The sequence below is a fragment of the Notamacropus eugenii genome, chromosome 2 (assembly GCF_028372415.1).
Source record: "Notamacropus eugenii isolate mMacEug1 chromosome 2, mMacEug1.pri_v2, whole genome shotgun sequence".
NCBI classification, from domain to species: domain Eukaryota; kingdom Metazoa; phylum Chordata; class Mammalia; order Diprotodontia; family Macropodidae; genus Notamacropus; species Notamacropus eugenii.
In genome coordinates, this window is record NC_092873.1 from 106,782,908 (window position 1) to 106,807,058 (window position 24,151).

General features: G+C 48.6%; 1 protein-coding gene across 4 annotated transcripts; it reads left to right on the plus strand.

Moving 5' to 3' along the window:
• The first annotated feature begins 1,046 nt into the window (after window positions 1-1,046).
• On the plus strand, window positions 1,047-22,304 carry VEGFA (vascular endothelial growth factor A). 4 transcript variants are annotated; one of them, XM_072642286.1, is made up of 9 exons: window positions 1,047-1,178; window positions 5,200-5,251; window positions 10,074-10,270; window positions 11,730-11,806; window positions 12,386-12,418; window positions 15,717-15,788; window positions 17,675-17,806; window positions 18,269-18,312; window positions 20,120-22,304. In XM_072642286.1, exons 1-8 carry the CDS (start codon window positions 1,113-1,115, stop codon window positions 18,309-18,311), a joined length of 672 nt encoding a protein of 223 aa, XP_072498387.1. In that variant the 5' UTR covers window positions 1,047-1,112; the 3' UTR covers window position 18,312; window positions 20,120-22,304. The 4 variants fall into 4 exon arrangements, with proteins under 4 accessions (XP_072498387.1, XP_072498388.1, XP_072498389.1 ...); XM_072642287.1 differs by having other exon boundaries at window positions 15,717-15,770; XM_072642288.1 differs by lacking the exon at window positions 18,269-18,312 and having other exon boundaries at window positions 15,717-15,770.
• The last annotated feature ends 1,847 nt before the right edge of the window (window positions 22,305-24,151 follow it).

Below are 24,151 nucleotides of genomic sequence, written 5' to 3' on the forward strand. Positions count from 1 at the left end.
GGATGGCTGGAGAGGAGGCGGAGAAGGTATGGGGGGGAGGGCAAGGGCGGAGCTAATTTTTTTAAAGCGATGAGGGGCGCGGGGGCGGGGGTTGGTAAGGAGGCGTTCCTGAAGGCCCAGTTAAATTGACCGAGAGGCGGAGAAACTGCGCCGAGCCGAGCCGGGTAGAGACAGCGAAGAGAAAGGGAAGGACGAACGACATATTCCCGTCTTCACATTGCGCTTCACTGTTGGGGTGGCTCTCGTTTGCTTCACAGTTTTTTTCACCGTCCTCTCTTTTTCCATTTATTTTCTGCTCCATTCCCTCCTTTCTCGCTGCAGTCGGGAGCACTCTTTTCTGGGGGGATCCCCCCCTTCCTTCTCCCTCACTCTCTCTGGATTTTGGAAACCGGCCGAGGGGAGAAAGAGCAAAGAGTGAGAGGAAAGAGGAAAGTAAGTGACCTCGGGGTTTCTTCTAGGGACGGACTGCAGAGCGAGGACTGAGCCCCCGGGACCCAGCGGCTCCGGGGCTGACACTCGGTCCGCACCACCGCCAGCCGCCCCGCCGAGCCCCGACAAGCGGGGGGACCCTCGTCTGCTCGCACGCACACTTTCCTTTCTCCCCGGCTTCTGACGGCGGCGGGCTCGGCTGCGAGCGAGCCGGAGCAGAACCCCGGTCAGCGGCCAGGGGCGGGGGTACGAGACTATGCACTGAAACTTTTTGCCCAACTTTTGGGCTGTTCTCGCTGCGGAGGAGCCGTGGTCCGCGCCGGGAGCGCCGAGCCGAGCCGAGCGGAGCGGAGAGCGGTGCTCGCCCGGGCCCGGATCGGCGGCGGCGGCCGCAGGAGGGAGAGGAAAGAGAAGAAAACGTAGAGGTGCGGGGGCCGCGGGAGCGGCGGAGTCTCGGCTCTGGGGAGCCGGGCTCATGGACGGGTGAAGCCGTAGGGAGCACCGTGAGCGCCCAGCCCGCGAGCGCGCCCCAGGCCCTGGCCCGGGCCTTGGTCCCGGGGGAAAAGGGAGACAGCGAAGCAGGCGCCGGGGGGACAAGGCCACCGACGCCGCCACAGCCGAAGGGCGAGACAGGGAGGAGAAGGAGGCAGAGCCTCGCCGGCCCCGACCGGGCCTCCGAAACCATGAACTTTATGCTCACTTGGGTACATTGGTGCTTAGCCCTGCTGCTCTATCTCCATCATGCTAAGGTAAGCGAGCCGGCGCTGGCAGGGGCGCTTGGTGGCGGCGGCGGCGGCTGCGGCCAGTGTCCGGCAGGCTGGCGGGGTGGGGGTGGGGGTGGAGGCACAGCCCGGCGGTGAAGCATGGAGGGAAGCGGGGGGAGCGGGGGGCAGCGGGATCCTTTCCTAACCTTGGGAGTGGGGTGGTGAGACCTGTGCCCCATTCGTATCGGTGGGCACCGGGCATGGGGGGGGCAATCCCCCCCGTCCGAGTGTGGGGCGGGCTGGGGAGGGGGCGCGCGCTAGGTGGGAGAGCATCTGGTTGGGGTCTCGCCGCCCACGCGGGCCCTGCCCACCCACCGGAGCCACACGCACGTAGGATCCCGGCCGAAGGGAGGGGAGGGAGTCGGAGGGGCTGGGCTAATGCTTTGGCGGCTCAAGTTTGCTCCTTGTCGCCGGGTCCCCCAGCAAACAGACGGGGCCAGGGGGGCGCTGGGAGCCATGCCCCCCCGGTGGGTGTGGGGGGGGGAGATGGGGAGGTGGTCCCCGATCTTAGACTGGGGAGGGAAGCTGTCTGAGAGCGTGCTTGAAGAGGGAGAGCTCCAGGGGCTCAGGCCATGTCACTTTCTCTCCCAAGCTTCACCCTCAACCCAAATGAGTTTGGAGAAAAGTTTGTGGGTGGGTGAGCCTCGGGTGCCCCCAGGAGAGCAGCTCGGAAAGCCTCCCTCCATTCCCCCCGCCTCTCTCAGGTCTCCTTCCCAGTCCCCTCCCTCCCCCTCCTCGGCGCCGGGGGCGCGCTGCGCGAAGCCGATTACATCAGCCCCGGGACTGGCCGGGCCGCGTGTTCCCCTAGGGCTGCCTGGGCCGGAGCTCGGGGTGCTTGGATTGGGAGAGACCTTCTCACAATCCCCCAGAAAACACACAGCCGCACATGCCGAACCCGATCTCCCCCGGGGGAAGGTGACCCCAGCTGGCCACAGCCTGGAGCCAAGGCCAGCACCCCTTCCGCTCCACCAGACCCTCTCCCCGACTTCTGATGAGTACGAGAGAAATTCGAGTACACCCCTTTTTATCAACTTCCTAGCACTGAGAGGGCCCCCCCAAACCCCTTCCCCTTTTTGGAGCCACGAGAGAAAGTCTTCAGCTGCTGTCTGATCCCATCACCCCCCTCCCCATGTCTTGTATTGTTTTTAGTCGAGGAGGGAACATAGCCCCCCAAGTCTCCTCTTTATAGCACAGTAAGACCCCCCACTTTCTTCCCCCTCCCCCCCTTTCCTTCCCGCCCGCGGGGCCTGGGAAAGGGATGGTCACTGCCAGTGGACCCGGCCTGGGAGAGCCCGCCCAGGGCGGCGCTTGGTCTCGACTCCTCCCTTGTAGTGACCTGGTGACAGCCCGCCTCCTGTCCCCTCCCCCACCACCCTGGTGTAGCCGGACCGGGGCTTTCAGACCCGGGGGGTGCAGCGGGGCGCCGAAGGGAGGTATATATGCTGAGGTTTGGATCTCCCAGCTCAGCTCTGTCTTCCCTGAACCTCCCACTTTGTTGAAAATGTTTCCCAAATGCGGTGACATTTGAGTTTCAGGGATAGCTGGCCAGGGAGAGGGGTGTTCTTTTGCTTCTTGGGCATACATGCCCTTGCTTCTCCCTCTTAGGTGCAGGGGCTGGGATAGTAAAACCCGGGGATCCGGACGGCTTCCCCTATTCCCCATTCCTCCTTCCTTATTGCCTCCATATGGTGATTGGGGGGAAAGAAACTGGAGGGAATGAAGGCCAAGCTGGAACCCCTCCCCTCCCCCAGGCTCCGTGAAATATTCTCCCTTCTACACTAACATGCGGAAAGGGGTGTCATTCTCTGGGTTTGAATGCTAGGCCCAGACTACCCTGGAGGTCACTGCCATGAAATTTGGACAGGTGCTCTTACCAATCCTAGGAACAGTTACTTGGACACTTTGCTTGGGTACTGGGTCCTGCTAGATTTTAACTGTTGTGCCAGTGCCCACTCCTTAAAATCACATTGCCTACCTTCCCAGAAACTAGCCACAAAGACTACTCTTCCCCTCAACCGCCCCAGGAAGTTGAGTGGAATTCACTTTTATTCCTATGAACTTTTAAGATCTGGCCTGTCACCCCTCCGCCCCACCCCAAGCTGTAGGCCTCTGGACTAGGACTAGGGAAGGGTTGTCTAGCCATACTTATGACCTTCATAGGCCCCCAGAGAAGGGCACCAGCCGCCCAACCCCTCCCCCAGTGGGCACCGCCCCCTCTCTGTGGCTGTGGTCATGGTGGTGGTGGTGGGGAAGAAGTCTTCCTCTGTCCCCTGGCCTTGGGGACTTGGGAGGTGGGGACAAGGTGTCTGGGGTTCTCAGCCACTGAGAGAATTGAAATATTAGGGAGACATGGAAGCTAATGGACAAAGGGGAAGCAAGAGAGTATCATGAGAGTTAGGTCATGGGGGGACATAGGGTGGAGAAGACTGCCTGGTGCCAGGGAAATCATAGGATTTAGAGCCAGAAAGGATCTTGGGTATATCTAGTTCAAACCCCTTTTTCAGCTGAGATCAAGTTATAGAAAGGGGAAAACCTTGATAAAGTTGGTGGTGTGTGTTTGGGTCTTTGTGCTGTATCTGCTTTTGGCATGGTAGAATTGAGGGGGGTTATGGGGTGTATGTATGTGTGTTTGGGAATTTTATACTGGAGGAAAAACCTAGTGAACAGAGAGAACTGGGGTGTAGGACTCTCTGAGATGAAGGAAACCCCACCTGCTGCTCAGTTGGCCCCAAAGGGTCTCAAGGTCCTTGAGGGGAGATAATAAGGAGGGGCCTGGCACCCCTTTCCTGATCTCCTGATACGGGGGTTGGGCCTGAAAGGGGGCATCCATTTTGTCAGTGTCCTGGCTCTTGTCTGTTGACCTTCACAGTCAGTGGGGAGGGGCTGACTGCCAGGAGTTGGGGGTGGGGGAGACTCAGTGTCCAGAGTGTTCTGGAAGATAAGCAGCCTCCTTGGGACTGGTTAGTATCAGGGTACAAGAGGATCTGGGGGAGCGGGAGAAGGGAGTGACAGGTATACTACATAAGTGGTAGAACTTGGAAGCCCCCAATTCCATGGGAGAGAAGAAACCAGGAAATAGGGAAAGGGTTTGGGAGAGAACTTGGAAATAAAGACTGCTTTGGACTTTGGGGGTGGAAAGGGAAATGACAGTTTGAAAGGTATCGGCCCTGTAGCCGTATTACTAAGCTTTTCTCTTTAGCTTAGTATAGCTTTTCCCCCGTTTTCTTCAAACTAAGCAGCCCCTCACCTTTTCCCTTTGAGGGTCAGGTTGAGCATTTCTGGGAGGAGAGAAGGGATGGATCTTAGCTGTCCAGGGGTGTCTTAGCTGTCTTCCATTTCCTCCCCCACCTGACACCACCTTACCCCTGGCATTTGTCATGTCAACTAGATAAGGTCACCCGTGCTGTTTTTCTTGCTGGATCCTTTCCTTCCTGTCCAGACTCGATCATGTTTTTTCCCCCTTTGATTCTAGTTACTGCTTTTGCGACCAGCATGTGTGTACTGAGGAGGTATATGCTGGAGAATTGGTTAGATGAAATGATTAGGGTTTTTTGAAGGTGATAGATAGGAGTGAGGAAGGAGTGCAAAAGAACTGAGGAGGGGGTTGGAGAAAGTCCTGGAGACTCTGGACAGAATCTCATCTCTCCCTGACTACCTAGCTAGTTAGCTTCTACTAGTTCTATTTCTGAGGGTGGGGTGGGGTGGGGTGGGGTGGGGGGGTGGGCCCAAGATTCTCTCCTCTGATGCTGTGCTGTGGCTGGAGGAGGCCCATTTCAACACGTTTCCCTGATGCAGGACCTCAGATATGTTTGTGATGGGGTAAGGGTTAGGACCAGTGCAACTGAGACACTGGGGTCTGTAACTCTGGGTTGTATGGCGACACTAGGGGAGGGGCTAAAGGGAAGCAGGGTGAAGGTCTGGGTCTGGCTTAGCCTTCGTAAACCTCCATTATGAAGTCCTCTCCTATTACCCCATACGCCTATCTCACTCTCTGTTTTATTTGCAGTGGTCACAGGCAGCACCCACCCCAGAAGAAGGAGAAAGGAAACCCACCGAAGGTGAGTCTGCTCATGTGTCCTAATTGCTTCCACATCTGGGATGGGCACTAGATGGGAAAGGGGCAGAGTAGGGAACCCTGTCTCCTTCAGTCCTTGCCTTTTACTCTCTGGTCTAGATTCCTCCTGGGGATGAAACAGAGGGAAAGAGAGCGGGGTTGGTGGGGGGCAGACAGAGGGGGCACCATGACATTTATTTAAACTGCTAGTTTTCTATGAGTTCCAATCTATTTCTTGGCTGGGCAAAACCTTCTCAGGCACAGGTAGGAAATGGACCTTTTATGCTTTTATCCTCTTAGAAATTTGAATTTTTAGAGAGAACAGTGGCCAGGCAGGGGTCCCAGGCTGAGGAGCAAGTTATCCATTCCCAGAGTCCCCCATGCAGGGAGAGGGTTGGGAGTTCTTTCTTTTTTTTTTTTTCTTCCCTTACCAAACCCCCACTTAAAAAAAAAAAAGGAAGAGATGTTATTGGGGTAAACTTCCTTTTGGTGCCAGCAGAGGGCTGTAGCTATGAAGCTGACTCACCACCCCCTTTCGCCTCCTAAACCCTGCCTGTCTTTTGTCTGATAGGGCCCCCGTTCTCTGGGTATCCCCGACTCTTCCCACAACCCTTGAACCCTTACTGCGCTCTCCTTTGGTATTTTAATGGCAGCTCTCCCCTTCACTTTCACCCATCACTCTGCATGTCTATGTCCAGACACAGGGATTGTGCTTTTCTAAAGGGCCATACCAGGCTATTTTCCCATTCTTCTTGGGAATGGAATCCCTGATTAGCTGCACTTTCTCCCATTATTCTATCTCCTGCCTTCTTCATTAGCTGGAAAACGATTCTCTTACCTCTGTCCCACTCATAACCATACTGGATCCCTTTAGAGATTCACTCATCCCCCCCACCTTCAAGAACCCCGCCCCCCCAGCTTTTGCCAGTGATCTCTGTAGCTTGGGACAAGTGGTCTTTGTTTGCTGGAGAAAAGGTTGTCTGTGATAAATAAGGAAAACCTGAGACATTTGGGGCTAGTGAACATGGGTGCTTTCGTGAGTGTGGATATACTCTTGTTTGTGCGTGTGCTTGAGCATGAAGGAGGTTTTTAGTTGGAGACAGTGGCAGGAGCGGGTAGGGATGGGTGCTAAGAGGAGTTTTCTGACCATTCTAGGATGATAAACTTCTTCCCTCTCTGCCTTGGAGAGCCTAGAATTCCTTTTCCCTTGTGTGGGGTCCTCACTGGCTTGTAAGGGTCTATGATCTCCCCAGCTTGTAGACCAACTGGTTTTTTATACCACCCTCTCACTTTAGGAGCAGGGCCTTGCAGGGTGGGGGTCTGTCAAACCAGCCAGAGATGTAGAGATTTACTTCCCCTCTCCCCCCAAGCCAATTAGAACAAGGGTCAGAAACTCCCAAGATTAATTATCTTTCTCAGTGCTTGATTTTTAAAAATTATGTCCTTTAAGAACATTTATTTTCCTAGCCATCCATCAGGGATGCAAAGAATGTTCCTGCACAGAGAGGGCTGAAAAGCCTGTGGCTTGTTAGGAGTTGGTGCTCCGATAAGAACCCAGGTTTTCCTGAGTTCCAGCTAATTATTCCCCTTCTTCCTCACCACCAACCCTTTTCAGTTCTCTATCCATATGAACTTGGCAGGATGAAGTAGAGGAAGGGCCTACCATCTCCTCTTGGCCCCCAGATATGTATATATTATGAGAGGAAATTTAGTGTAACATGAAAAACAGAGGAGACTGGAGTCAATAAGTTTTGAGTTCATGTACTGCCTATGCCACATACTGGCTGTGTGATCTTCCCTAAGACTTAAACTCAGTGCCTCAAGCAACTCTTAAGACTAAAAATGGGGGCAGCTAAGTAGCAAAGTGGATAGATAACTGGACCTGAAGTCAGGAGGGCCTGAGTTCAAATCTGGCCTTGGATACTCACTCACCCACACACAGAGTCAGTTGGAAAGCTGGAACTAGAATCCAAGCCCCCTGATTCCCAGGGTTCCATACACCGCACTGAGATTGGCAGGGCAGGTAGGGGTCCTAGGGGTAAGAGACTGGAACCATATGGATTTGACTTGTGGGATCATGGATTTCAAGTTAGAAAGGACTTCAGAGAACATTTAGCCCCCTCATTTTACATGTTAAGAGGCTGAGGCCCAGAGAAGTTAAATGGATCCCAGTGCTTAGCTCAGTGCCTAGCCTAGAGTAGATGCTTAATACATACTGATTGATCGATTGATTATTGATTGGATTGCCCAGGGTCATGGTAAGAAGCACAGTTGAGATTTGAACCTGGGGCTCTGAATCCAGTCTTTCTGTCCCTCCCTGGGTTCTGTTTATACTTTTTACTTGAGTGTGCTTTGCCACCTCTGAGTGCCCTGTCCCCTTGAACCCAGGTTACCCTTTCATGCTTTACTGCACCCCAGGCCTTTGTTGCCCCTTGTCACCTGTTCAGTTCCTCCAGAAATGCTTAGCCAAGGGAGTAGCAGCACAACTTTTCTTTTTTTTCCATGATGCAAGCAGTTTGCTCTTATCAGGTAGGGTTATTGGTCTCTCACCTGGCAAGCTGAGCTGTGCCGGGTGGCTACTGACACTTAGGGCTGCCTAGCTGAGGCCTCCCCTCCCTGTTTTTTCCCTTAACTTCTCCCTCTTTCCAGCAAGGTGGGTCTCCCAGGCACATGCTTGGGGTGTGGAAGGCCAGCTTCTTGCCCTGTGGCCTTGCTCCCCTGAGACCTCCACACCCTCTGGCATTGCTTCTCTCCTTGTGTTGGGAAAGTCTTGGGAAACCCTAGAGGTCCACAGCAGGGGTGAGAGTGGAAGGCCTAGGCATGTGAAGATTGGTTTTTCCTTTTCTATTTCAAGATGATCATGACCAACAGTCCTCTGTTCCTATTTCTTCTCAACACCCCTCCCCACCCTGTCAACCTCCTCTACTAGGACCCAGACTAGGGAAGAGAAGCAGCTGTATAGGCTTAGGGTGTGGAGCAGAGTGAACCTGAGTTTTGTAAGGATTAACTCTTAACAGAAGGAGGGAGGTCGGGGAAGTCCTGAAACAGGTGGGACACCTACCGCTCCCGCTCTGAGAAGACTGTTGTCCCTTCTCTCTCCTTCATCTGCATCTCGTTCCCAGATTTTCTTCTCCAGCTTTCTATAGCCTATTAAGTGTGGCCGAAGGTGTCCCAGGAACTAGCATCTTGTTAGGGTTGGCCAGAAGAATGAGGCATAGAATCTGGGCCAGAGTTCTGAAGGGAGCTGGGGTTAGAGGTTGGGGGAGAGTGCTTAAGAAAGGGACTTTAGTGCTGAGAAATATCTTAGAGATCCTGGAGCTCATTTTAATGGATGAGAAAACTGAGGTTTTGAGAGGTAACATGACCAGGGATCATGGAACTTAAGGGAACCCTCAGGAATTCTTTTTTTTTTTTTTTTTACATCATGGATCCCTTAGGCAGTCTGGTGATGCCTATAGATATTTTTCTTAGGATGTTTTTAAATGTATAAAATAAAATGTGTAGGATATAAGGGAAACCAATTATATATTCATCCAAATGTTCATGGATTCCATGACATAGTAGATAGAGTGCTAGGTCTAGAGTCAGGAAGACCTGAGTTCCAATCTGGCCTCAGATTCTTATTAGCTATGTGACCCTGGGTAAAGCATTTAGCATCTGTTTACCTCAATATCATCTGTAAAAATGGGGATAATAGTATCTACCTTGCAGTAGGTTTATTATGAAGATCAAATGAGACGATATTAACAAAGTGGTTGGCACAGGGCCTGGCACATAGTAGGTATTACATAAGTGTTATTATTACTCCTGCTTTAGCCCTGCTTTTTCATTTTACCAATGAGGAGACTGAAGCCTCGAGAGAGGAAGAGTCTTGCTCAAGGTCACACAGCCAATTTGTGGCAGAGGCAGGTTTGAAAACAGGTCTTTTGACTTCAGATTCAGTACTTTTTCCACAGGGCAGCTAGGTGGGGCAGTGGACAGAGTGCTGGGCTTGGAGTTGGGACGACTTCTCTTCCTGAGTTTACATCTGGCCTCAGATATTTATTAGCTGCGTGACCCTGGGCAAGTCACTTCACCCTGTTTCCTCATCTGTAAAATGAGGTGGAGAAGGAAATGGCAAATCATTCCAACATCTTTGCCAAGTGAACCCCAAATGGGGTCATGAAGAATCTGACATGACTGAAAACGACTGAACCAAAAAAATACATATATGTGTGTACACCCACACCCACATATATATGTAGAGAGAGAGAGGGAGGAAAGGAAAGAGAGAGAGAAAGAAAGAGAAGGAGGGAGAAAGGGAAAGAGAGAAAGAAAGAAAGAGAGAGAGAGAGAAAGAGAGAGAGAGGGAGAAAGGGAAAGAGAAAGAGAGAGAGGGAGAAAGGGAAAGAGAGAGAGAAAGAAAGAGAGAGAGGGAGAAAGGGAAAGAGAGAAAGAAAGAAAGAGAGAGAGAGAGAAAGAGAGAGAGAGGGAGAAAGGGAAAGAGAGAGAGAAAGAAAGAGAGAGGGAGAAAAGGAAAGAGAGAAAGAAAGAAAGAGAGAGAGAAAGAGAGAGAGAGAGAGGGAGAAAAGGAAAGAGAGAGAGAGATATTTCATAACTTTGGAGAGAACAATTTGCGAATGGGGTCAAGAAGAGTTGGACACAACTGAAAAATTACCGAACAACAGTAATTCTTTCCTTCCCTTCCCCTTCCTTATTCAAGGTTATAAAGCACTGGGGCCAAACCCTTTTACAAAGGAATATTGACTGGTCAGAAGACACATTTAGATGTTTTCTTGGGATCTTTTAGTTTACTCATTACCCATAAGTTGCCTCTTCTCCTTTAGTGGTGAAGTTTCTGGATGTCTATCAACGCAGCTACTGCCGGGCAATCGAGACCCTAGTGGACATCTTCCAAGAATATCCAGATGAGGTGGAATTCATTTTCAAGCCGTCTTGTGTACCTCTGATGAGGTGTGCTGGCTGTTGCAATGATGAGGGGCTGGAGTGTGTCCCCTATGAGGTGCACAACATCACCATGCAGGTGAGGAAAGCTGCCTTGGGTGGCTCCCCATGAGGGGGAGAGGAACTTCCTCCCGGGCTAAAAGAGTTCAGACATTTATTTTAAGTTTGACTTGTTTTATTTTTTTTAAGTTTTTATTACAGTTTAAACATTTTTAAGGGAGATTTTTTTGGCAGCAGGAAGGTTTGAGATCTGAGATTTCTTTCTCAGGAGAACAGGATAGGCAATTGTCCTTGTGTCCTGCTTTCCTGAGGTGCCACTGGTTGAATGGGGGGAATCCTGCTTGGAGGCAGGGGTGTGGACAAGATGACCCATTTGGGACCTAGGCAGGCTGGAAAGAGAATGTTCCTCTTTAGAGGAACAGAAGCCTGCCTTTAGGCACATCCCTCTACCTGTTTTCCTGTTGTAGTTGAAGCCTTGGCCCTGACCCTTTAACCTGTTCTACCTCTTCCCCCATCTGGGCCCCTTGCTCCTTGTTTCCTGAGGCATTTGGGGGCAGGAGGCACGGTGTCTGTCCCTTTTCTCCCCACCCCCTTCTTCCGGGAGGCATTTCCCTAATGTCCTTGGGACTCTGCTCAGCAGTTGTGAGACAGTTCTGGCTGGTCAGGACTTACGAGGCTCACCAGGGATGTGGGTTTTGGGGAGTTTAAAAAGTTAATTACGACGTGCAATCGCTTCTCTAGGAAACTCTTGCTTTTTCTTAGAACTCTCTCGTTTCTGTACTGTCATGGTACAAAACCTCAGCCCAGGTCCTTGGCTTTGCCTCTGTCCCTTCCCTCCCCTTCTCTCCTTCCCCTTCTGGTTTTGGCTCCTCCTTTCTGTCCTGAAGGTCCTGCCCTTGGCACTGCTTCCCAGTTATGCATCTAGTCCTAGGGAAACTGGCAGCACTGCCCTCTGAGGCACAGACTTTAAGAGACCAGGCATTTCATCCCTTGGTTCTCAGGTCCTTGAAAATATTGAACTCTTGTCTCCCTGTGCTCCTCTCTCCCCATTTCTTTTCCTGACAACGTAGGAATGTGTATCTGGGGAAGGATTTGTTCTTCCTTAGGCCAGTGTTTTTTGGGGGAAATGAAATTATTCCCTCAAATGGGGCATGAGCAGGGTGAAAAGAAGCAGATTTTAAAAAAATTTTGATGGGTACCAGGAGTCTGGTTGTGGGCATGGTGTCGGGGTAGGGGGGGATAAGGGAGGGTCTGGAAATGGTGCCATCCCAGGACCCAAATTCCCAGCTCGGCCAACCCGAAGCAGCCACATCAGCTCCCTGAGGTTATTGGAGTTGGGAGGTAGGGGAGGAGGGAGTGGGGCTCTGTGGCTTTGTCTTATTGACAGCCGTTAACCACCCTCCTCCCCCTTACCTCCTTGACTCCCTGGGGACTTATCCCTGGAGACCCTGGGGTGTTGAGTGGCAAGAGACCAGGGGGGTGTCGGGCGAGTGGCTGGCTGGGTCACTAACTCCTATGTTCTCCTCCTACCCTCCCAGATCATGAGGATTAAGCCTCACCAGGGCCAGCACATTGGGGAGATGAGCTTCTTACAGCACAGTAAATGTGAATGCAGGTAAGGGAAGATTCATGGATAAAGGTACTCTTGGGGAAATGAAGGGAAGCCTCAAGATGGGGAGGAGGTCAGAGAGGGGAAGAAGAGGTTCCAGATGAAAATGCTTTCAGTAGGTACACATGAGAGGGCTGAAACACAAATGAGCAGGTCCTGCAAGTCAGAGACACAGAAACAGGGTGGAGTGGGTAGGGAGAAGATGGAGATATGGTTCTTTGAAGGAGGCCTTTTCTGTTACGGGCTTCCTAGTGAGGCGGAGGGTGCAGCATGTTACAGATCCAGGAAATGAATGAGGGGCATATATTTAGGTACAGACCCATTTGCTTCCTCCAGTAGAATGTCAGCTCCTTGACGTCATGGGCTATTTTTCCTTATCTTCCCAGTGCCCAAGCTGATTGAGAGGTGAATAGAAGTCAAGAACATGGAAGGGGAGGCTGGGTTGAGTAAGGATGGGAAAAGGAATACAACTTCTTGAGTGCTTTCCTAGTATTGGGGGGAGGGGTGGGAGAGAGAATGTTCAAGGTGGGAGGAAGCCAGTTCTCTTACTTTCTCCCTCTGTTCTTTTCATTTTCTCATTTTTAGACCAAAGAAAGATGTCAAAGGAAAACAAGAGAAGTAAGTAGACATAACTTTTGATTTTTTTCTTTCTCGGCCGATTGTCTTACTGATTTTCTTTTCTTTTCTTTTTTTTTTGGACTCTTTGCCCCTTTAATTGGTCTGTTATTCAGGATTATTATTATTCAGGGTTATTCAGACCTCCCTAAATCTAGGCATAAGTGTGGAGAGTTGATCGGTAGGCCCAGGAAGGTTTGGAGGTGGAGTGGAAGGTGCCCTATTTCTTGTGTGGTCTAGATAGTTCCCTTTCTGCCTTGCCACATGGAGAACCCACCAGGTTCCTACCAGGATTCATTAGGTTCTGAAATTTGGCTGGAGAGTTACTGGAAATCCTGGCCCAAAGCATTTACCAGCTGGGAAGAGCTGTTAGCCCCTGAACCTGGCCTCCATCTTCTATACAGCCTTGCTTAATGTTGTTGTGGTGTCCTGGTGCCCTGTTTGCTCACTAGTTTGACCCCCAGGTGGGTTGTCAACCCTAGAACACTTGATACCCTGCCACAGGGTAGTAGTGCAGGCAGGGGGTTGGAGCTATCAGGAAAACAGGTGGCAGAGTGTGGAATATTTCCATTTGCTATCTTGTGACTCAGTTTTGGAGGCTGTACTTGGAGGGGAAGCAGATTCTCCTGGGGCTTCTACCTTGTCATTGCCCTTGGATGGTTTTGGGGTCAAAGTGAGAATGTGACACTCTTCTGGATTAGATGGTAGATTTGCTAGCTTGGTTTAATAGATTTCAGAATTTGACCTGATTAGGTTCCTCAGTTTTCAGGGGTTCCATACTCTGGAAATGGGGTATCATTAAGGGTGGAGGGCTAATTCTAAAGGCATAGTAGAATTAGACAAAAACTGATAAATGTTGAGGGGTGGTTATTAGGCTACCGAATGAAAACTAAACCCCTGAAGGCTGGGTCCATCTGCTGAGAGCATTGGAGACAGAAAGAATATATTTTCTCCCTTTTCTCTGTGCCTACCCTTACACCTTGCTCTAGCAGCATTTGGGCTTATAGATGGATAAGATTCAACCTCCTTGTCTCTCTGCTCCAAGGCCATCATGTTCTCTTAGTGCCAGAGCATAAATGGTGATGGGGTGGAGGGAGGGTAGAATGTTGGAAGTACTCTGTAGAGAGACTGTGGGTGAATGAGCCTAGCTTCCTAGGGCTCTCCCTTCCCTTCTCCCTACCTTGGTTATCTATTATTACTCCCTGTGCATTCTCCTCAGGAGACTAATGGAGGCCCTCTTTCCCCTTTTCTCCTCCTATTCCCTCCTTTTTGGCAAAACTCCCTGGGGTGTATCCACCTTCCCCAACTGTGGGACAGTTTGGGGAATGATGGTTTTCTTTTGGTGGGGTGAATCAGGCCACATCCCGCCACTTCTCCCCCTTCCTCATTCCCTATGAGTCCCACCCCCTATCCCCCACCTCAGCCTGTTCCCAGGATATGCCTGCAGCTAGAGAGGGGTAGCTTGGAAGAAAAATTTGTGAGAAGGCAGACAGGCTCTGACAGGGCCTGGGAAAGATACCCTGCCAAGTTACGCCCCAGCCTTTCCCCTCCCACACCTCCTCCACTCCCCCTGCCTCACACCCACAAACCCTCTTTCCCCCAGGCTCTGGGGGGTGGCCTTTTCCTGTGGGTAGACAGTTGCCACTGTTCATGAAAGGGGTCCCCACGTAGTGGCTGTGCTCAGCTCATTCCTCAAGCACATATACCACACACCATGCTCACTCCCCAGTCAATACCTTAGACTCTTCGACACCTCCCCCTTTATGGTGAATCCTAATGTTGCTGAGTGGAAAGCCAGGAGTGTGAGTCAGGGCTGTTGGCCCAGCCCCCTCACAGTTCATATACTGTTTTACATGGATATGGGGTTGGAGGGCATCATTCCTCCTGGCCCCCCCAAACCCTGTGCTGCTACACACTTTCCCTCTTGTTGCCTTGCATCCTTTCTTAAGGGCATTTCTACCACAGTCTGGAATCATGGAAACTTTGCCCAATACTGGCCTCTTGCTCCCTGCCCTGTTCCCTGTTTCTGGGGCTAAAGGAAGCACCCTGATTTGGTAGAGGGGTGGTACGTCCTTACCATTCCTCCCAGAGTGCCTGTCTCCAGAGGTCTGGAGTACTCTGAATGGTAACATTAGTTACTCACTTTCAAAGCCCACAATGTGTTTTTCTCCTAACGACCTTGTGAGAGAGAGGTAATAAAAATGTTCTCGCTGTTATAAAGATGAGGAAACTGAGTCACTGTGAAGTGGCTAATGGGAACTGAATCTTCTGATTCTGAGTTGGGTGTGTTTTCTACTAGACCATGCTATTCTAGGCCTCAAGAGCCACGACTGGCACTGTGGTGGTAATAGTAATGAGAACGATGTTATTACAGATTATGATATATTTATTGTACTGTTTATTAATATTTAAACAGAAATATGTATGCCACTTGTAATTACAACATTATGATATTATAACGATAGATATGATAATAACAAATCTCTGTCTCAGTTTCCTCCTCTGGAAAATGAGGCTAATAACACAACCTCCCAGGTTGTTCTGAAGATCATATGAGATAATATTTGTGAAGCTTTTGCAAACCTTAAAGAGTGATATTAATGCTGGCTATTTTATTAGTATTATTAATATTAACAACAACAATAGTAGTACAAATTTCCTTTTATGAGGGAGAGGCTCCTCGAGGCCCAGAAGGTAGGTAGTTCAGGCATTAGTATAATGCCTTTTCATACATGAAGAAACCGAGATACAGAGGATTAATTGACTTGTCCAAGGATTACAGAGTTAGTAAGTACCAAGCTAGGATCTGAACCCAGGGCTAATCATCAAGGCCAATGCCCTTTCCACTCCCATCACCTATAGATAGGGGTGGGGTAAATTGCCAAAATATAGTAATGCTTTAGGATCAAATGTGCTCCCCATGCCTTTTTCCCGTAACCTACTCTCCTTGGATCTAATGCCCTTGAAGAGAGCCATGAGGGTGATGGGAAACTTATCAACTCTCTCCATCTCCTCAAAGTCAGCAAAAAGATGAGAAAGGACTTGAGTTATGGTGCACACGTCTATGTGGCTAAACTGCAGAGCCCCCTTCCCCTTCCCCCCAGACCATCCTCCCTTTAGCCCTCTTCCTTCTTTTGTTCTCCCCGAGTCTTGGGAGAGAAGCCATTGGGATGTTGGGCTTAGGAGGGGATGTATGTTTCCCCTTACCCCAACCCTTTCTGCTTCCTTCCCTTTCCTCCTGCCCCTCCTTGGCCCCCACCTGTTCTCTGTCTGTCTCTGTCTCTGTTTTTTTATTTTCCAGAAAATCAAATCGAGGAAAGGGGAAGGGGCAAAAGCGCAAGCGAAAGAAATCCCGGTATAAATCCTGGATCGTGTACGTTGGTGCCCGGCGCTATTTAACAACCCCTTCCCCTTAATCTCCTTTTCCCATAATCAGTCCCTCAATTTGTATCATCCCATGACACCCCTACCTATCTTTTCCCCTTCCTTCCCCTCCCTAGTGTCTCCATTCTTTCCACTTGACTAATTGGCACCAATGGGATCAAAGTGGTGGTGGCCATCTGGCTAGGCCCTGGGTTCTCAAGGACTAGGGTGGGGGCTATGGCTTGGCTGGGCACAGACTTTCTCACCCACTGGGCACTGGTGGTGGGTCTCTGTTGGCATGGGCACTGGGAAATGGTGCCAGCCCAATCTAGCTCTTGGCTTATGTGTTTGTTTGGAAATCTAAGACCCCCATTTGGGAGTCTTAGATAAGGATGGGTATGGGATCATTTGAAGAGGGTTTGGGAAAGGAGTGTGTGAACATAAGTGGATGACATTGTGACGATGTGGAAGATGGAATGGGATAGTATCGGGGGTGGAGAGAGCTTCTGAAGAACATTGTGATTGCCCTCTTTTCTCCTCCTATCCCATGGTCGGGTGAGGGTGTAGAGGGGCCAAAGCAGGAAAAGGTTGTCTGGTTGTAAGTTTTTCTAATTCAACCAAGGCTGCAGTCATTAACATTCCTTGAAGAATCTTTTCTCCTGTTGTATCTTTAAGGGAGCAATGAAATATGTGCCTGGGGTAGAGGGTATACCCTGACTTCTTATACTTAGTCAAGAGAGAGGGAGTAGCAGTGGCTTGAGGCCCTGGATGGTCTTGGCTTCTTGGGATTGTGCTTGGCTGGTTCTAGGGAGGGTACTGTGGCTTACTTCCCACCTCTCTTCATGCTACAGGTTGGGAAAAGGTCTAGAGTCTGTAAGACTCTGTGTCTCAGGGGTTATTGGAAAGGATGATACTTGCAGTATTGATTCCTTTTTGGGGGAGAAGTCAGCCCCTTTTGGAGTCAGCTCCCTGTGTTAAACAGTAGTTGAGAATTGGTGGGATGGGAATTTGCAAATGAGAGTCCCAGATTCTTTTGCTCCCCAGTGGGATTTCTTGGATAAAACTTTCTGTCTTCCTAGAATCATAAGATTATAGATTTAGAACTGGAAAGGACTACCTTGTCAAACCTCAGTCCCAAAGAGATTAGGTGATTTACCCAGGGTCACACAGCTAGTAAGTGTCTGAGGCGGGATCTGAACCCAAGTATTCCACAATATCTCTGTGGAGCTGGAGGAATTCTTGAATTTGCAGGCTAGCTCCACACCCCACTGCACCCCCAGCTCCCCACAGTGTGCAGAATAGTGCCTAGTTGCAGGTCTTTCTCTGGTCTGTAACATTTTGGCATGTTGAAACAGGAAGGGAACTTAAAAGTCATCTAGTCCAACACCCTCATTTTACAGAGGAGGAAACGGAGACCTGGAGCGGCAGGTGATTTGCTCAAGTTCACACAAGTAGCGAGCTGCAAAATCAGGACTTGAACTCAGCTCTCCTGCCTCCAAGTCCTGTGCTCTTTGCCCTATACCATGCCACAGAAGGAAACCCCACCTCCATTTCTGGGAGTCCTGAGACCTGCCTTTGCTCAAGCACGCTGTGTCTTCTCCTCTTTTGCCCCCTCAGACCAGCCTCTTCTTTCTGGACTCCTTTCCTATCTATCTCTCTGCCCAATTGGGCTCTTCCATGCAGGCCTCTCCAAAGCTGCCTCTTTCTGCTGTAGCTCTCTGATATTGGGAATGGGGAGTGGGGTCGGTCATGGCACGACCGGGAGAGGGCACTGAAGGGAGGTGGGAGCCCATGATGGCAATGTGTTAGGGGTGGGGGTATATTGCACGGGGATGTTTTTTTTTTTCCCTCTGCTGAAGCTCTAGCTTAGATCTCTTTCCTTTTGCCTTTTTGCAGTCCCTGTGGGCCTTGCTCAGAGCGGAGAAAGCATTTGTTTGTACAAGATCCGCAGACGTGTAAATGCTCCTGCAAAAACACAGACTCGAGGTGCAAGGCGAGGCAGCTTGAGTTAAACGAACGAACTTGCAGGTTGGTTTCCCGAACAGAGAGAGACAGAAAGAGAGATTGAGAGAGAGAGAGAGAGAGAGAGAGAGAGAGAGAGAGAGAGAGAGAGAGAGAGAGAGAAGAGAGAGAGAGAGAAAGAGAGAGAGAGAGAAAGAGACAGACAGACAGACAGACAGAGACAGAGACAGACAGACAGACAGACAGATGCAGACACAGACATGCAGAGAAATAGACTGCTCGCTTGGCTTTTAGCTCCCTGCTCTATGACTGCTACTTTCTCCTGCTCTCAGGATCCCCCCTGTGGAGGGTGGAGTGTCGGGGTTCTGCCCCCGTTGGCAGGGCGCACAGACTGGCCTGGTTCCATGTGGTGATGTTGCCGTGGAGGGTGACACCCTGTGATGTGCTATGTTGTCTGGGTCCAGGTGGTTGTATTAATATTAACGTGTGTTTGTGTTGCTTTCTTATCTCTCATTGTTTTTTTACCAGCATTGTCTTATTGGACCCTCATAACACCTCCCCACATCCCTGAGGTAGGCACATATCGGACACATAAGGAAACTTAAGTCCCAGAGAATGGAAGAGAGCCATGACTAGAACCCAGGTCTTCTCACTCCTTGTTTGCTGCTCTTTGTACCATACCATGATGTTGTTGGGGCAAATTGAGTGGCTCTTATCTGCCTCTAATGTTGCAGCAAATAAGGGTTCAGGGTGGCGGAGGTGAATGAAAACCCTAAGTTGCTTTCCTCTCCAGCTTGGTTTTTCCCATTTGTTATTACTAATAAAGACCTAGATACAATGTCTGCCTGGGCTGCCTTTTTTGTTGACTCACCCAGCATCCCTGGGATTGTGACTGCCTGGGGGCAGGCATGCTGAGGACCAAGACCTTGAGATGTTGGTGTGGGGAATCTGGTTGTCCCAGGAAGTGATATGGAACTCAGAGTGTGTGTTGGGGGGAGGAGTGGGAGATAGCTGAAGCATATTCTAATCTGTCTTCCCTGGGGTTCTAGGAATAGCTGAGGTCCTTGCAGATGTAGCCAGGTAGAGAAGACCTATCTGTTTGCTTCTCCTAGAGCGAAAAAGGTTTGATGTAGTTGGAGTTGGGGACAGAATGTGTAGTGGAAAGTATCTGAGGCTACTGGGCACCTGGATTAGACTGAGAAAGCAAATGAAGTCACCTTCTTCATAGGCCCAGCTCGAACAGCCTACTTCTACTCTCCCACCCCACCCCTCTAGTCTACCAGATGTTCTCCAAAGAGATGTTGTGGGTGATGGATTGGTCTTTTTAGGGTCAGGAGGATGGAAGAAAAGGCCTGGAGTTCCCTTCATTGAAAGCATTCTACAGAAGGATTTCCTCCCTTTTCTGTTCTCCTTTTCCTTTGTCCCCTCCCCTAAAACCAATGGACGGTATACTGGGGGCAAGAGGATGCCTGGCATCAGTCTCCATATATTCTTCATAGAGGTGTTTCCCAGATATGCTTCACTAACTCTACTTTGATGTAGCCCACAGACTGAGATAGAGGAAGAGGGTCACTCCCAGATAATGCTTGGCTTCTTTGTGTCACCTGCCCTGCCAACATTTAAGTGTTTCAGAGTCTGGTTCTTGTCTGGCTTTGGGGGACCATTCAAATCCTACTCCTCACTTTTTACTTCTCAGTATGGCCCCTCTGATACTATCAGTATGCAAATATCAGTATTCCCACTGCCAAACTTGTGTAATTCCTACCTGATGCCTGGAATGCCCTCCCCGCTCCGCTCTGTTAAACCATGTATTACCCTTAAATCCCTTAGCTCACACCCTTGAGTTGCCCTTTCCTGTTTGATTCCAACTAACTGATCACTCCTGTACTTTGTCCTGTTCAACATTATTACTAACAAAGAAAAAATAATAGTAAAAGTTGATGTTTTTATAACACTTTAAAGTTTATAAGGTGCTTGACACATAGCGTTTAAATTAGTTGATCCTCTGTTTGTTGGTACTTGCTGATATGTCATTTTGTAAATGTGAGTCATGTCTGTTTCAGCTCAACCAGAATGGTAGCTCCCTGAGGTCGGGAACATTATATCTTCCTCATCAGAATAGAATTGCCTTGAAAATGGGGATTGTCTCCCCTATCAGCCTTGGAGTTTCCTTGAGGGCAAGAACTGTATTTCCCTCATCAGATGTGGGGTGGGGCTCCCCAAGCTTAGAGACCTTGTTGAATTAGAAGCTTCCAAAAGTTTCAGACCACATCTCCTTGCCCAATCTTTATTTGCCAAGTATAGGACTGTGCATGGGAAGGTGGAAAGTAGAATGTTTGGACTGTCTCTAACCCTTCTGGTCTTTGTCTCTCCTTGCAGATGTGACAAGCCAAGGCGGTGAGCCCCCTTTGGCATTTCCAGAGCCAGACCTCTCAGACCTGGAAAACAAAGAATCAGAACAATTAAGAGAAACCATAAGCCACCACCACCGCCACCACCGTCACCAACACTGACAACCCAATGACGATGAAACTAACACTAATCCAAAAGAAACCTTAAATGAAGGATGAAGAGAGGCGCATAGCACTTTGAGTCCGGAAGGTGTGACTCCGGCAGAAGCATTCCCGGGCAAGAGACCGAGCAGGGGTCCCTCTTCCAGTTGGATTGCAATTCTGTTTTTCATGCTGCTAAATCATGGAGCCAGGAAGATTAGAGGGTTTTATTTCTGGGATTCCTATAGACACACCCACACGCGTACATGCATTCATATATATATACATATATAAAAATAAATATATATATTTTATATGCGCATATAAAATATATATATTCTTTTTTAATAATTAACATTGCTAACGTTATTGGTGTCTTCACTGGATGTATTTGACTGCTGTGGACTTGAGTGGGGAAAAAAATATACCCACACAGAATCCAGCTGGGGAAAGATGGGAGCAGTGATATTGGCATGGTCACCTTCTTTTGGGGGAGGCTAGAGCTATCTATCTGTGCCTTCCACTCTGTCCCTCCCTGGCCTGCCTTGTCCTGCTGGCCCCAGGAAGAATGACTGAACGAGAGGTCCAGCACCTGGAGGTTGAATTTGAATCCTGGCTCTGGGTTTGGAGGGCGTGTTGACACATACCCAGCTGTGGCCCCCATATTTTACTCCTCTATTGGATTGCACCTTGGACCTGTCCCCTAGGTTGTTGTTGTTGTGTTTTTTTGTTTTGTTTTTGGGTTTCTTTTTTTTGGTCAAGGAGGGGGAGAGGGTTGGGAGATAGAAGGAGAAAAGAAGCAGCATGGTTAGGAGGAATGGGGACCAGAGAACGCTACAGTGCTGGAGTGCTCTCCAAACCCCTCTGATGACAAGACATCTTATCCCCTGGGTCTAAATTGCCTGGGTGCCCTTCACAACACAGTGGAACATTTCTGGAGAGGGATATTACAATGAGGTGGAGACAAGGGGTGGTGCGTTTTATGTGATAATACATCCCTCTCCCCCAATGCAATCCTCTTCCCCAAACCTTTTCCCAAGGAGGAGAAGCTATCCCCCTCTGTCTTTCTCCTGCTCACTGAGGCAGGCTCCAGAAGGCAGAGATAAACCCTCAAGACTACTAAACCACTAGGAAGCTTCCCCCGTAGTGTTTGAGTTGGCTTGTCTGAAAGTAGGCAGGCACGAAGGGTGAAGGGTGAAGGGTGAATGGGTGGCTGTGGGTGTGGGAGTGCTTCCCTGACCCTGGACCCTGACCTTGCCTCCCACTCCACAGTGGGGAAAGACAGAGCAGGATCCATATGCCTGGTATGGAGGCAGAGAAAAGAAAAAAGTGTTTTATATTACTTATTTAATATCCCTTTTTAATTAGAAATTAAAACAGTTAATTTAATTAAAAGAGTAGGGCTTTTCAGTATTCTCGGTTAATATTTAATTTCAACTATTTATAAATATACCTCTTTCTCTCTTTCTCTCTTACTTTTTCTTCTATTTGTATTTTTTTGGGGGGAATAAAGTTTATGTTTCCAGTATCTCCCCGCCTCGACTTGGGGGGGACCATTGGCGATGGTCAGTAGCATGCCCCGAACAGATATTTAATTTTTCTAACACTTGCCCCTCCCCGTTTTCCCTGCCCCCCCCACACATTCCTGTTGAATAAGGTTTCAATATACATCTACATACTATATATATATTTGGCTACTTGTGTTTGTATATATATATATATATATATATATATATGTTTATGTATATATGTGATTTGGATGAAATAGACTTCGCCATTCTGTTTTTTTTTATATGTAAAAAACAAAATAAGAAAAAAATAGAAAATTCTACATACTAAATTTCTCTTTTTTAATTTTAATATTTGTTATCATTTATTTATTGGTGCTACTGTTTATCCATAATAATTGTGGGGAAAAAAGATATTAACATCACATCTTTGTCTCTAGTGCAGTTTCTTGAGATATTCCGTAGTACATATTTATTTTTAAACGGCGACAACAACAACAAAAGAATACAGCTATATCTTAAAAAAAGCTTTTTGTATTAAAAAATTTAATTCTGATCTCAAAAGTTCCTCCCGTTTCTACTTCTGGTTTCCATTTAATTCACTTTACTTCCTTCCCTTATATTCCTTTACCTCCTGTTAGGAATCTGGGATTTCTTCTCTTGCCTTGGTGGGTAGGGAGTTGTGGAGGTCATGAGGCCCTAGTTTCTGGGAGGACCTCATTGTACTGGGCTTTGGGTAGGGGACTTAAATCACTGGGTCTCTAGCTGGAAGCCACTCTGGGCATAAAAGAATCGGAGGTTAACTAGTATGAATGGGAGGAGCGGGAGGTGTAGGGAGTGAAAAGGGAATCAATGTTTCTTAAATGGGATCTTGGAGAAATACAGTTTAAGGGCTAGTTGATTTACCTTCAGCTCTGCCACTTGGTGAGAGGATGAGGAGAAGGTTGAGTTGGAGTAGTTTGGAGTTCCACTAGAGAGAAAGGAGAAAGAAGATGGGTCAATTCATGGCTTTCCTCTGAGTTTTCCCTTCCACTGGGGCAGATTAGTGGGAGATGAGAGTGGAAAGGTTTGGTGGTGGATGTGGGTGGGGATGATCTATGGGATCTAGTCAAGAACTCAGTATAACATAGTTCTGGTCAGAGATGCTTCCCCCTTGAATCACTTGCTTGACCCATAGAATGAAGAAAGCAAACAATTAGAATGGTTATATTGGTTGGTTTTGTGACTTTCTCACCCCTGCCCTGATTTCTTGTGAATGAATTCATTTTTGTGAATTATGAATGAATTCATTTTTATTCTGTCCTCAGTGGAAATGCAGAATATTTTGGTAGTAGCAGTTCTGGGTGGTATTGAATAGGGCTGTTAAATACTCTTCCTACTCTTATCCCTGGTGCTAATATTCTAGTTCCTTCCCTGCTTCCTACTCTGGTTACCTTCTCTGTTTCCTCAATCACTGAAGGAGTCAGAAGACCTGAGTTTGAATCCTGGCTTTGTGGCTCGCAATTTGTGTAACCTTATGCCTTCCTTCTCAGGACCTCAGTTACCTCATCAGTCTGATGAGAGTTTTGGGGTATGTGATCTCTAAGGGTCCCCTGTAGTTCTAAATTCTATTCTCAATATTACTGAATGTCTCTTACATGTCCAGACCTATACTTGGGTGGGAAGGTGGTCAGGGGATACAAAAATAGAAGGCCAGCCCCTTCAAAAATCTAAAGGATGTCAAAAACAGAAAGCAGAACAATTAAAGGACAATTAAGCAATTTGAATACACGGTAAACCAAAGTATTTACTGAGCAACTACTGTATGCAGAGCACAGTGCAAGGCACTGGAGAATATTCAAAGTTGAGATGAGACATGGCACCTGATCTCATGAAGCTTATATTCTAGTAAGGGGAGAAGACCAACACAATGTGACATGATGAGAGTAATAGAGATTTGCAAAATGAAGCATTTTGTGCAGTAGGAAACTTATTGACTGGGGTGATGATAGAAGTTCCCCAAAGGGGTGGTATTTTCAATAGGCTTTAAGAAATGGATAGAAATTAGGCAAAAAGAGGAATAAAGAGCATTCTAGACCGAAGGGATAGATTGGGCAAAGGTACAGAGATGAGGGAGTGCAGCTTATGTTCTAGGGATGGAGAAATGTCCAGATTGGCTGGAGCACAGAGTACTTGAAAGGAAAGTGATATTTTAAAGATTAAGATGGTGGCAAACTGTGAAAGGACCATGAATGCTAGGCAAAATAAACTGAATTTGGTAGGCAATTGGGAGCCACTGAAGATTTATTTTAGCAGAGGAATGACATGAAATCTGGTAGTGAGATAACTGAAGGGAGGTGGAAAATGGGAAAAGTCAGAGGGAGGAAGACTTCATTAGGAGACTACTACAATAGTCCAGATGGATAGTAATG